Source organism: Carassius carassius, chromosome 14, assembly GCF_963082965.1.
Source record: "Carassius carassius chromosome 14, fCarCar2.1, whole genome shotgun sequence".
Classification (NCBI taxonomy): Eukaryota; Metazoa; Chordata; class Actinopteri; order Cypriniformes; family Cyprinidae; genus Carassius; species Carassius carassius.
In genome coordinates, this window is record NC_081768.1 from 19,472,001 (window position 1) to 19,486,324 (window position 14,324).

The 14,324-nt window shown below is 36.1% G+C and overlaps 1 protein-coding gene across 1 annotated transcript in view; it reads left to right on the forward strand.

The window, feature by feature from the left end:
- The window catches only part of LOC132157249 (pro-neuregulin-3, membrane-bound isoform), a 304,223-nt gene extending 290,339 nt beyond the window's left edge, over positions 1 to 13,884 (forward strand). Inside the window, exons 7-9 of the mRNA XM_059566502.1 lie at positions 4,004 to 4,113; positions 6,206 to 6,385; positions 10,737 to 13,884. Of these exons, the coding sequence (XP_059422485.1) occupies positions 4,004 to 4,113; positions 6,206 to 6,385; positions 10,737 to 11,304 (858 nt within the window). The 3' untranslated portion in view covers positions 11,305 to 13,884. The remainder of the gene's footprint in view (positions 1 to 4,003; positions 4,114 to 6,205; positions 6,386 to 10,736) is intronic.
- The last annotated feature ends 440 nt before the right edge of the window (positions 13,885 to 14,324 follow it).

A 14,324-nucleotide genomic window follows, 5' to 3' on the forward strand; every position in this document is an offset into this window, starting at 1 on the left:
GCAAACACAGTGGTAATTTAAATGTCACTCAAACCCAGTGAGATGTTTAATCGCTACAGCAATTGCCCACTGTCAGAAGACACGCAAATGCCAGCCAAAGCAATCAAAACTAGTCCAGTGACAAGGAAAGACCAGCTTTTGACACATGATATTAGTTCTTTTTCCATGACAACAGCTTTTTCTTTCAGTAATCATAAGAACTACATTGAATTAAAGGGTTAGTTCACCCAAAAACGACAATTTGCCTATCAATTACTCGCCTTCAAGTCGTCCAAGGTGTATATGATTTTATTCATTCAGATGAATTGTGTTGGAGTTATTTTAAATACACATATTTGATCTTTCAAGCTGTTTACTGCCACTCATGTGAGATACTTTTTATTAAGGATGGGTACTTTTTATTTAACTTCTTTTGGACTGCCATTAAATGCCATTAAATAGCTTTGAAAGATCAAAGTATATTTTTAATATAACTCTGACTGGATTCGTCTTACAGAAGAAAGTCACATACACCTAAGAAGACTTGAGGGTGAGTAATTAATGGGCTAATTTTAATTTTTGGGTGAACTAACCCTTATAGATGAAGTGAGTTTTACATAGAGATACCTCTGTTAAGTAATATCTGTGACGCTCAGTAGATTACTGATGTAAGATATATTTCCAATCCATCTCAAATTTAGTCCTAGCCTTTCTCTCCCTCTCTCTCTCTCTCTATATATATATATATATATATATATATATATATCATAAGCTTATTACTCTTTCTAGTGCATAATTTTCTGAAAGTTCAGCCCATGGGCATATAAACAAACATTTGTTAATACACAGGTAACACACATCTTGTCTTGTCTAGAATGATATTTTAGGATTCTGTTCCAGGTAAATTTTTGTTGTTTGCTTTACCCCTGCATACCACAAAGATTTAGATTATTATAGGTGTGAAATATTTGTTGACTTGCGGCTGAAATGAGGCTGAGCAAGAAGAACAATTCACAGCTTATCACACATTTACCACAGAAACTCTTCACTTGAATGACATTTAAAACAATTACCATCTACAGTACCTTTGGACAGATCATGCAGATCACACACACACAAGCTACAGTAGGTGGTGGTCTTGCATGTCAATATGGTTAAATTAAAACATACATTACACTAAAATCCCCTCCTAACCAGCATGTTTTGAGCCTTATTTATCTCTGTTCAAAGCAGGTCCATCAAAAGCCTCTGTACACAGACATGTGGTGGTATATATTTGCCCCTGTTAGCTGTATAATAAAGTCACGCTGTGAGAAACTCACTCATATGGCTTTTGTATGTACCATTATGATGTTTAAGGTGGTCTCTGCAGTGCTATTTTGAAATAATCTTTTGTAGATTACTTTTTTTATATATGTAAGTCTCAATTTTCAGCTCTTTTTTAAAGTACCTTTTTCTACAATATGCTCATTACCTTTTGGGATGAGTAAACATCAAATGTTCTGCCCACTGCATATTCATTCTCAGATGCATTGACAAAATTTCTATATCAGTTTGATAACCTTCTTTTACAAAAATTATTTTCCAAAAATTCTAACGTGCTTGTTACGTGCACATTAGTCTTAATCAGGTTTTAAAAATGGGAATTTGGAACATATATAAAATTTGTAGTATTTTATTTCTCTGAACATTAGTGTTTTGGCTGAATTTGCCAGATTAATTTAACAGCTAAGAAGTCTATTCAAGCCTGTTTACTTAAAAGTATTTTCTGGAAATGTAGTTGGCTATGCTTCGAAAAAGAAAGAAAATGCATCTTCGAAGATCAGAAAGACCTGCTTTCAAAAGATTTCCGATGAAGTCATTTTTGATTGCCTGAACAGGTTCTTTTGACTGTGGTCAAAGTGCATCTCTAAGGGAAAAGAAATTGACTGCTTCAGTAATGATAGGGTTCTAGCTTTTCTTATACTAGTTACCTATGTGATGAAGAGTTGACCTTAAATTCAGAAATTACCATTTCTATCTTTGTATCAATCAGACAGTTATGACCGTGAGGGTTTGGTATTGCACACTTGCTAAATTATAAACACATACTCATATTTATTTCTGCATGTACTTATTTCAATGAGCCCCGATAAATGCAGTTTGTACTATTTCTAAAACGCTTCTTTATAAAGAACATTGTTTTCTCAATACTTTACCTATACCGCTGTGAAGGAAAGAGCGCACAATCGATCATCGAGGCGTCGATATCAACCTATTCAGCGCCTCCATCATGAACAGCGCCTGCTAAGGTCGAACTTAAGAAGGTTTACCTTAAGCAACATCCTAAGGTATAGTTCGGTATAGTTATAGTTATATAAGGTATAGTTGAGTCTTCGTAGCGCGCTAAGAGACAACGTTATCGGAGAACGCACCCCTGAATCATAACTTTGCTTTTGTGCAGCAATATAGCCATCATACTAATGACAGAATATGTTTGGGTTTGAGTAAAAACAAAGTGAACTGACTGTTAATTTCATACTGCACACCATGGACTAGAAAATACAAAATTACCATTTAAGCAAACTATATTATATACCTTTTTAATATTTGGCCTTTATTTTCACTCTGAATTCAGATAAACCTGTTATTTGTCAGAATGTCTTTAACAATACTTCCTCTCGCAGTTTTAATGCTACTCTTTCTCTTGCTCCTTCTCTTCCTCTGAATAAATCGTATACTCTCTATCTCCTTCCCACTTACCTGATATTTTCAATAGCACATTTACTGTCATTACAAGTTGCTAAAAAATTCATCTATGCAATTCATATTTTGGATCAAGCAAAACATAACAGCATAGCTGGTTAAATGCTAACTGTGAGTCAAATCCATATATAAAGGCCTAAAGTATCATGAACCAAGTTTTGGTTTTGATTTTGAAAAAAAAAGAGATTAAGGTTTATGTAAGTGATTTTAAACATGACTCACTTGAATTTCAATACTTTAGATAAAACATTTTACAATTGCCCACGGTGTTACACGTGGGTTACGTTTCATATATTGTCATCTTACTTTAGACCAGGTTTGAAAAAAGTCAAGCTTACTGAAAATGTCATTTCTTTGTCGAGGCAGTGTCAATATTTCACAGACACAAGAGGTTTCCTCCAAGCTGCTGTTATATCACAAATGAATAAATTCCTGTAGGCTGGGATGTTACATGATGCATTCAAATCATACTTTAAAAATGCTCCCAGCTATAATTTGGAGAACAGAACATAATGGGTTACTAAATTATCCACATACACTGCATGTTTTTAAGTAGTCACAATAAAGTTTGCAATGCAAAAGTCATAGCATTCCCAAATAATCCATACACTGTTGAAATGTATATTTTTAATACAATGTAAGTTGCTTTGAAAAAAATAAAAATCTGCAAAATGTAAATGAGGAAAGTAATAGGGAAAAAAACAGTATGTTATCTTCTGCACTGCACATATTGTTCCCACACGAGTTCCATTAGAGGAAGCTACTGGGACATTGCTTGGATTTACATAGTCCTGAATTGCTATATTATCCAATTAGAGTGACTCTTGTGCCCTTCTCTGATCCCCCATCAGCCATCAGTTCTCCTCCTCCTGTATATTCCCTCTCTCTATTCTATTCCACTCGACACTGTGGACTGAAGGTGGGATAGTGGAGGAGATTAAGTATCTCTCTGACATTTAGACCATTGTGTGCATTCTGCCTGAAGCAAAAAAAAAATGTGTAAGTCTTTGAAGGTGTGAAATTTAAATTGGATTTGTCTGCAGGTTTTATACAGGTCTGTTGGATTATCTGAACATCAGTGGAACACTGACCACTGACTCTTTGTTGAAGACAAGAATCAAGGCGAAGAGTCAAGCAGAAGCCTAAGCTCTTCTTGCATGCTTGATGCATTATCCAACTGGGACTGAGGATGTATTAATTAAGATTTTAGAGGACAGTGCATTGCCCATAGATGAACATGTGGAATGTTTAACATTTGTCTTTGTTGTGTCTTTTGCAGTATTATAAACCCACATGTTCCTCGCCACCCCATGTTCGAGAGCCTGGTTTTGGTCAAAGCACTGCTGCCTCTACCAGTCCACAAGGCACACTGACAGGGAAACACCCTAGGTATGAATTATCGCAGAACTTTTTTTTTCATGCTGATTTAATGGCTTTCAAAGAAATGTTTACAATGATTATTGTGATTATACAGTATGAAATCCACATTGAAGAAAAAAATTACATTTCCATCCATTACAGTGCACCCAGTGACCATGATACAATTACTGAATAGTAAGAAAATTATAATAATTCTTTAATTATAATAAACCTTTACTAAAGATGTATGCAAACAGTGTGATTTCATTCAGATGTACGTACTTGTTTAATGGTTAATTGGATATCATTGTTACAATGGCTGGACTGAACTGTAACGTTGCAAAGTGATTTATATTATATGCTGTTTATTATTAAAGAAACTATTGCGCAATAACATGCTTATAAAATAGAGACAACAAATGTTTCTTGTATTCAATGCATTTATAACTGATAACATTAACAAAACACATTCACAAACACTTCAGTTACTATTGAAACTACAATAACATGAATCAATACATGAAATAAAAGATGTTAATTTACCTTGAAGCAAAAGTAGGTGCTCTGATGGGAATGGGCGACAAAACATATTGTAATTTTTTATGTTTTTTGTCATCTAAAACCAAAAAGGCATGTCTGAAATATTGAATGGCAACCTAAAGTAGGATTGGTCAAAAAATTATTTTAGGCATAGAAGGGTTCATTGAAATTGAAGTATTTGATCGTTTTAGAGTCTAACAGAATGTTTTCTTGAATTCTTTCATTGATTAAAATGTTTTCTGATATGAATGATCTGTTGTGTTAAATGATGGCTTGTCCATGTGTGGATAAGAGTTGTGATTTGTGGAGGGGTTTTATGGAGGGCTGGGGATGGTCTGTGATAGCAAAGACACAAATCCTTTCAGCCATGTTTAATCCTCATACTTTCCTAACGTTAAGCCCTGTTTCCTCTCGTTCTCTGTTTGTGGCTCAGTGCACTCTTGCAATCATATATATGTTTTTTTTTCTGTGATGACATGTAATTTGTTGGCAAACAGCCTTTTGCCCCCTGTCCCACCCCTTCCCAAATGCTCATGTCTTCAAATGCTCATCACAATCTAACTGATTGCTCTTGACTCAGGGTAAGGAAGGATTTAAATATGCAGTGAATTATCGCTCTGCTGGAGTCTCATCTAAAATCGAGCATGAATTCTTCTTCGGGGTATTTTTACCAAATAGTCAAATGTGTGCTCCTTTCTGCCATCGGTCTGATGGGTCAATTAATCTCTATGTTAATGTGGCCCCATTCAGTGGATACGTATGTACAACATCTCCCCATAGTTTGCCTAGCAGTATCACATAAATATCTCATTTGGAACAAGGTGACTCATTGGTCATGTGCTCCCTTTTTTAATGATAAAAGAAATGTATCTAGTAAATCATTTTTGTTGCTGTTGTTGTTTTAATGAAGTCTACAGGTGTGTAGATTAAAGCCTATATTCCTGAGTGTTGTTTATTCCCAGTGTCTTTCTCATTGAGCTTTATGAAAACATGTTCTGCTTTGTAGAACATTCAGCACACCAGATGGAGACAGAGAGAAAGCGAGAGTGTAAACTTGTAAAATGTAAAGCATATTTAACATAAGAATGCCATGGACTGGGACAGAAATCAGATTGAGTATTAACAGCTTTGCTTTGCTCGGAGTCATGTGTGCTATTTTATGATTTCTTTAAAAAATAAATAAAATAAAAAAACACCAACAGACCATATCTGTATTCAATATTATTTACTTTCATACATAAAACTTTCTTTTTGATTTGGCTTTTTATTTATTTATTTTTTTTTATTATTTTTTTTTTTTTTTTGTCCCCAGTAATGTACAAAAACAATAATAGTAATAGCATAATTATTATTATTATTATTATTATTATTATTATTATTATTGTTGTTGTTGTTGTTGTTGTTCATTTGCATTCTGATGCTTCCAATTCTGGCAGAATCAAATCCCCGCAGTTTATTTTTATTCATCCCTCAGTAAACATGCACTTGTCAAATTTGTATCATTTCTCCTTGGGGATCAAAACGACCCTAGCAAAAACACAGAAACACAAATCAATGGTATGTTGTGTATTTTATTTTACAGGAGTGGTTCCCTCTCTCATAGTCCAGATCAGAGGAGTCGTTCTGCTTTTCGGCCTGCATCTCACAGAACACCACCCATAACCAGAGGATGTCTCAATGCCATTGGTGGAACGAGAGATTCTGGTCCTGCCTACCAACATCTCCAGGAAGTAGACAGCTCAGAGAGGGAGTCAGTAAGAAGGTTAGATAGCAACATTCATTTGCTATACTTCAATGATCTTAAAGCTAATTATTTTTATGCTTGCGTATAGTCCTACCCAATGGATTAAACCCATGGATTAAACTCTAGTCTGCGATTCTCTGAGGGATGGGATTCATTAATGCAATGAAAATTGCATGCAAAGAGTTTTGTTGTTGTTGTTTTAGGGTGGTGTCCATGTGAGTCAGTTCTGGTCGGTGACACTGTCTGACTCTATCAGGACCCCTCTGTCTGCTCTCTCTGTCTTCTGATTTATGAGCCAATCTGCAGTTTAAAACAACCACTTCTGCCACACAACCCCAAAGGCAGAGGCTGGTCTTACACTTACTCTTTGTCATTTTTCTTTCTGTTTCTGCTAATGCTTCTTAGATCTGAATTCAAGACAAGTTTTCTCCAGGTTCAATAAATAAAGATTTTATTAATTGTTTGCTTGTTTTCTGTGTATTAGTGTTTTCATGCACCACTTTACAGCAGCAGAGCTCCCCCACTGCTAAATCTATACCACCACCTCCAAATCTTCAGTGGCACAGTAAAAGAAATGATATTTCAAATCTGAATTGTGAATGCAGTCTGTGTTCAGTGTGATCAATTTAAATATAACGTATCACAAATATAATGACATGAAATATATTTCTATTGAGCTGCAAAAATAAACATGCAGTTCAACCAGTGTATACAAATTTACACTTAAGTTTAAGTTTTTAAGTTTAAGTTTTTAGAGAATCGTTTGTTAGACTGATTGATAAAAAATGTCCTGTTGAGCTGGTTCTTTGTAGTGAATAGTTTTTAGACTGATTCTTAAACAACTGATTAATTTGAGCTGATTTGATTCGGTTTCATGTGAGTAAATATAATTAATGATTGATTTAAGTGTTTTTTTTTTAAGAAACAATTGATTATATTAGCCTGGTTCTTTTTAATTAATAGTTTTTTAGTCTGATACATAAACTATTGATTCTTATGAACTGTTCGTTTTTTAAGTCAATAGGTTTTAGTCTAAATTCTAAACAAATGACTTACATGAGCTGGTTCTTTGTAGTGAATAGACTGATTCATAAACAACTAATTCTTAAAAATATATATATTTTATTTATTCATTCATTTATTTGTTTGGGGGGAAGGGTATAATTTAGAAATGATTGATTTTAATAGGCTGATTATTTTTTTTAATTTTTTTTTATAATTCAACATCCAGTACAAACTTTACTGCATGATGTCACCATTTGTGGACAGGGCCCCGTCTCATGGTTCCAAGAGAGGTTCCAGGATTGGTAGTATGTCACTGGCAAGGCTGGCTTTTTAATGCGTGATAAAATACATTTACCCAGAGTATATCTTTAATAGTTTTGTGTATGTGCCATAAAGCTAGTTTTATAATTGCTCCCAAGTTTTGCCATAAAGCTTGTTTTATAATTGCTCCCAAGTTTTTAGTGGCGAGCATATGCCTTTGTTTCTATGCTAGCTGCAAGAGCAACAAGCAAGCTTTTCTGAACTGTATTATTGAAGTTCTGTATGCAGACATGACTCACTGAGAAGGGAGGGCACTGGGGAGTGCTGCCTTTTCCAGGAGCAGCACAGCTAATAAAAACCACACTGTCATAACCAATTAAACAGCCAGTGATATATCAATAGAATGGGCAGTCCTGGATGAGTTTGCTAGAATGGGCCAGCCATCAACTCTCACTATAGGCTATCCTGGCCCAGTTAGTCCTCATTTGCTCTACAGGATGGCTTTATAGTGTGGAAGACTCCACCTCGCCTTAAAATCTCCAACAGGGTCTCAGCACTGACCTATTTCCAGCCTTCCAGCCTGCATAAGAATATTGCTCTGCCGGAGAGAGCTCTGTTTCCATAGAGACAGGCTGGGAAACGGGACAGGAAAGAGAAGTAGAGAGTGGGAGCGATACAGGAGAGGAGTGACAGAAAAAAGAGGGAGAGAGAGACAGAGATAGAACTGTTTTGCATTTGACAGCAGAAAAAAAAAAATCTTGGCCGTCTCATTCCTTCCGTCCCAGAAAGCATGCTGTTAACTCACTAAAATGGCTTAAGCAGGGAACAGATTTTGCATGGTGTTATTGTTCCAGGTATTTTTAGGTAGAAAGGTACCTGTCAACCCCCTCTGGGTCATCTGAGTGCTTGAGTAAGTATATAGACAACATTTATAATTGCTTACTCATATTAAGTCCTGCTGTAATGTATAAAACTCTCCAGAGGACTTACAGTAAATTCCCAGTTTCTGGCGTACCTCCTATCTGATCATTGAAACAAGGCTATTTTGCCAGTAGCCAATTTTCTTTGGACAAAGTCAGTTTCTAAAGCCTGACCTCATCAGCTGAATTTCTCTCTTACAGCAGTATTTGCTCATTAAAGTGTTTTCAGTATGAGGGTTTTAGATGTGGGCTGTTCATTATACAGGACTTAAAAATATTCCCTGAATATATTCCACTACAATGACACCCTTCAAGCTTTTTTCCTTTCAGCCTAATGCATTTCATGCAGGTATCTGAATTTGTAACATGATATGATGAGGACTAACAGCATTGCAGGAAATAAGGCTATAAATCATAATTTGCAGACAGTGGCACAGCAGTATAATTTCCATCGGATGTACTGTATACCCTCAAAAGTGATGTTTCCTGCTTGTTTACACTGTAACAATTAAAATAGAAGGATATTAGTCTTTTTGAGATATAGAGAGCATCACATTTATATAAGACCACAGTGTCTCTTTCAATCCGGCTAGCCTTTGATCTGATTGGCTGACTGGTGTTAAAGGGATAGTTCATCCAAAAATTAAAATTATGTCATTAATTATTCCACCCTCATGCCCACTTTTCAGTATGGCTTGTTGTTTTTTGTTTTTTGACTCCCCTTGATTGAGGCTTAACTGTGACTCGGTCATTATCAGAAAAAAGCAGTGTGTGGTTAAATATTGATGCTATGAGAAAAGCTTTTCTTTGTCAGGGATTATGAATTATTACACAAAGATAATGAAACAGGGGAACAATAACGATTGCTGCTAAATTGAGAGATTAGTTTACCAAAGGTCTGATCGGATGGAACTTCTACATTCATCCATTTTAAAAGAATTCTGCATGCAAATCGTCAGAAGATTAACTTAACAATGACTGCCATGGGAGCAGCAAGTTCTGAATCTGGAAGCCAGCTAATGCTCAGCTGAACTAATCGATTATGTCCCCAGAGAAGACACTGGGCTACAATCCAGATTAAATAAACGTTGAATAGCTAATAACATGAGATACCTGAGTATGTAGAAATTGTTTTATTTCCTAAACATTTAATAGCCTCAACATGTACCAAACTCCTTGCTGTGTTTTTATACACATCTTTAAGAATGCAATATAATGTTATCATCTATTATGTAAGATATTATAAGACAGTGTCTGCTGTGCTGACATGGTCAAATTCATGTTTTTACATATTAAAATGCATTCTTGTATCCTAGCAGAGATCTACAAGTAAGCAATAGTTTGACAAAAAGTGTATGGAACAGACTCTGTACAGCAAAGAAAATGCTGATCTGTTTGCTTGAGCATCACAACCTGCCCATTACCCTCAACACTGATTCAACCAATGACACAAGTTTGGGGCAGGACTATATGTTGACTGACTAATAGTAACACTGTGCTACCAAGACAATACACTCAAATTAATATACGTGGGAGAAAATGCAATGCACAATATGGCAGAACAAGTCCCGCTTTATAAATGAAATAGCTAACCAGCAATTGATAAAGACATCACACCATTCTATTTGCCACCTGAGGCTTTGGTTCCCACAGAAACAGGTAATGTCCTGAGACATATACTTGGGACTGCACATGTGCAACGGCTGAATCAACTTGTTGATGCTATATGAGTGTGAGAAACCAAATCCATGGGTCAGTTCCCGTCAGATTTTGTTGCTGTGTTGGAAATATTTAAATGAGGATTTGCCATTTAAGTTTTTGATAGTTCAGTATTTCCAAATTCAGGCATATAGGCATAGTTGGTCTCGGATGCCCAAAATAGCTGTCTGGAAGTGTAGCCAATATGGCTGCTTAGTGAACTGCCTTCCCTTGAAAAAAGGAATTTGCTGTCAACAGGAGCGACAGAGTATTTGGAAACCTGTTTGAACCATACATTATATTTTACAAATCTGTTTGTTGAAATTACAAATTTTAGATTTATTCAGCTTTCAGAATATGTATCAATCATTTTTGAGATTCGACCAACCTCTTTCTTGGCACTCTAATCATTTTCAATATATCCCTGTGTTTTCTTTAATCCCCCTATATATTTCAGTCTGTCATCTTTTCCTCTTTCTTTACAGGAATCTCTCTGGGCCAGGTAACGACCTACAACAGGATTCCTTTTACAATATGCAAGCCTCACAATCCTCAAAATCTTGGAGCAGCCATTTAGACCACAGGTGTGCTAGGAGCCTCAGGTCAGGCGCATCTAGCCAAAGTCCTCCTGCTCCCTGCCGTCCCTGCTCTATTCCAATCATCCCCTCTGTCCACTCCTACCAGGATGAGGTCTTGTGTATGCAAACTAACCCTACTGCTGGAAGCAGCCGTTCTAGTCCTCTGGAAAGCACAGCAGAAGCTTCGGCCGTTGATCAACAGTCCAACATAACGGTCTCCAACCGAATGGCTGGTAGACAGGAGGAAGTGGCCTCACTACTAGACGAGGCTCAGGAACAGCTTAGAGTACTAGCACATGCCCAGAGGAAACAGGAGGACATCAGTAGCTCCGTCCCTCAGGGGGCGAAAGAAACTGTGTGCATCCTTTTAGCAAATGGGGCTGGACAAGGGGGAGCGGCCTCTTTTGGGCCCACAGAGACTCAGTTAGTGAGCCCCAGAGACATGCACAAAGATGCCACAAAGCCTGGCCAATGAGAAGGACTTGACAGGACAAACCACAAATGTCCCATGTGTTTTGGGGCTTCAGAATACTCCGCCAATATTGGGATACCACTAAAAGCGACGATTTAACTTCTGAGGATGTGCTGTGTGAGGTAGTGTGGGAGAGTGACAGTCTCAAACATGTGAAAAGATCATTTATTTATATGCATTTATTTAAGGAGAAACTTAGAAAAAGAAAACCAAATAGTCTGTCATCTCCATGGTGTTTTTAACTGTAAAAAAAAATATACATAAATATATATAAATGGATATAAATATATGAATTCAGACTGGTTACCAAGTACAAAAAAAATGGGAATGAGAATGAGAAACTTTTTTTGAAACATATCAGCTCCACATCCTTAAAGACTCTATGCTTGGTGTAAGAAAAAAAAGAAAAGTAAAAAAAAAAGAGTTTTTCAACTTGTTTCACTCATTTCCAGTCAAGTTAAGCTTGTCCAACACACAATCTTGTGTTTTACACCTGCCACTGCAGCAGCTGTGTTTACTATCACCATCCCAGTCACTGTCCTCTACCCTGCCAAGGAATATGGCTCCATCTGCCTTTGAAAACCGTGGAACGTGGATTACAATTGGACTTAACTTCTAAACACTAATCGTATCCAGGCATGAGGTAACTGATAGTTAAGCACTGCCTCCAAGACATCGATTGGAAGAATTTGATGTGTCCGTCCAATTGTGGAGCAATCTGCGTTTTGTTTTCTGTGCCTCGGTGCATTCACTCCTTCATTTGGGTTTGGATACGAGTAAAGATAAGCTAATGGAACAGAGCACATCGTACTACACACCACCCAACATGAACAAACAGACCGTTGGCACCTCTCTGGATGGACAGAGGAGATTCCTGCACGGGATAACAGACCGCTGGCTTGGCCAGCTTTTGTGTTGTTTTCTTTTCATTTTTATGAAATTATCTGCTGCTTTCTGGGAAGTTGGGTGGGAGCAGCAGTCACTATGAGTCTGTATGCTACTTTGAATTGGGACATAATACTTCTGTGAATTAACAACCAAATGTGGTAAGAAAAGAAAAATTAACAATGAATCTTTAGTGAAGCTGTTTCTTTGTTTCCAATATTTTTTGTTTGTTTGTTTTTTCGTTTAGATTTGTTCTGACCCCCAGTTCACACAATTGTGCATGTTGATGGTATTGTTTTGCAGAACCAACCCATGATAGTTTAAATGATTTATAGAAAAACACCACAAAGAAGAAACTGCATTATAATTGACCTGCGTCTGCTGATTTAAACCCAAATCCTGGCAAAAAACAAGAGTGGTCTGCTGAGTTTTATAGATCAGTCCTAATAGACCCATTTCTGAGAAATGGTCAATGGCTGCATTATATTGAATTGACTTTTGTTTTACATGCTGTTGTTTTTCCTCCAGCATTTATTTAAGACTGCCACCTGTAGTTTGATTTTAAGACCTTCTTTAAAGCATGCTGCATTTGTCCTCCATCAGAGGTTGTGTCTATCATGCCAGCCATAACTCAAGGCAAAGGTGAAATGAAACATCTTCAGGTAAAATAAAGCAACGTAAAGGTTAGCCTGTGGCAGAGAGGAGCTGTAAGGGCAGACAGATAAGACTCTCAATGATCTCATAAAAACTTTCCCTGGGCAAAAGCACTGACCTCATCAATGAATTGCAGTGAAGCGGCATGTCTATCAAGATAATCAAGCATCATCAAGAGTAATGTGAAATTATTGCTGAAAGGGAAAGACAAGATAGATTTAGATCTTAAAGCTCTACCGTTTCTTTATATAACAAATTAAATCTTAAAAATAGAAAATATCACAGTGCAACTATTAGTTGTCAGGTGGATTTCATTTAGGAGGCATCAGTTTGATATGAGCTGTTGGTAGACTGTCTTTGACATATTTTTAAAACAAATTCAAATGGTATGTTTGTTAGTATGAGCATTCATGAATTTATTTTTATTTTTTTCTGTTTTCAAATTCTGTATATGCTCATTTTGTGAATTAAATTTTATTGGCATACAGTAGATATCCAGAAATGCCACACATGCAACAAAGATTAAACCACATTGCTAAGTGATCTATAAAACGGCAGACTAATTCATATGCAGGTCATAGCAGCAGATATATGAACTGTCCATCTGTTACATCTATTAATGTTCCTTTTCAGTTGAAATGGTGTGAGAAAGTTTCATTTAAGTTGGACCATATTTTTGTACACTAGTCCAAAAGTGTTTTTGCACAGTAATTACAATGTATGGTAATTTATGCTTACATGATTCTAGAATCTAAGGTACATGATTTGATGAATTCATCACAGAAGACAGTATATTGCAAGACAGAGTGTGCAAGCTGCAACTGTGCAAGATGTAACACGAATACAAACTAAACTTCATGGTTCTGTATAACAGCCCCTTGATGTACTTTAATGTGCAATTTCGAAATCGAGAAATTACATTTCTGTTCATTCTTGTATGTGAGAAACTGCATTATTGCTCTTCCCAATTGAAATAGTTTTTCTTTTCATTTAGTTAATTTTTTTATTTTATTTTTATTTTTTCAATAAAGATGAATCTTCGGTGTTGAATAATGTTAGAATTGGTGTTTTTTAACAAAATAATAAACTATTGTTAAATAGAAATCATAAGATTAAAATAGTGTTATTCTAGTATTATTCATATACTAATATTTTTTTGAGTTTTTCTTAGGCGCTAAAATGACTAAAATTCTCCACGTCATCTAGTCACCTGTGCACATCATAAAAGCAATTTCTCATTGTTTTGAACAATGCTGTGGTTGTTGATTAAAATATATAATACTGGTTGAATAGTATTTCCCCATAAAATAACTAGGAATTAGTTAATGTATGTTAACATAAACAGTCAATCATACTTTCCATACATTTCGATTAAACTCTGCAAAGCTGTGGCCCTCCAGGAATTGAGTTTGAGACCACTGACATACAGACTGTAAGTCAAAAGCACCAGACTGTCCTTGCAAAGAGTGAGGAACAGCTGGCCA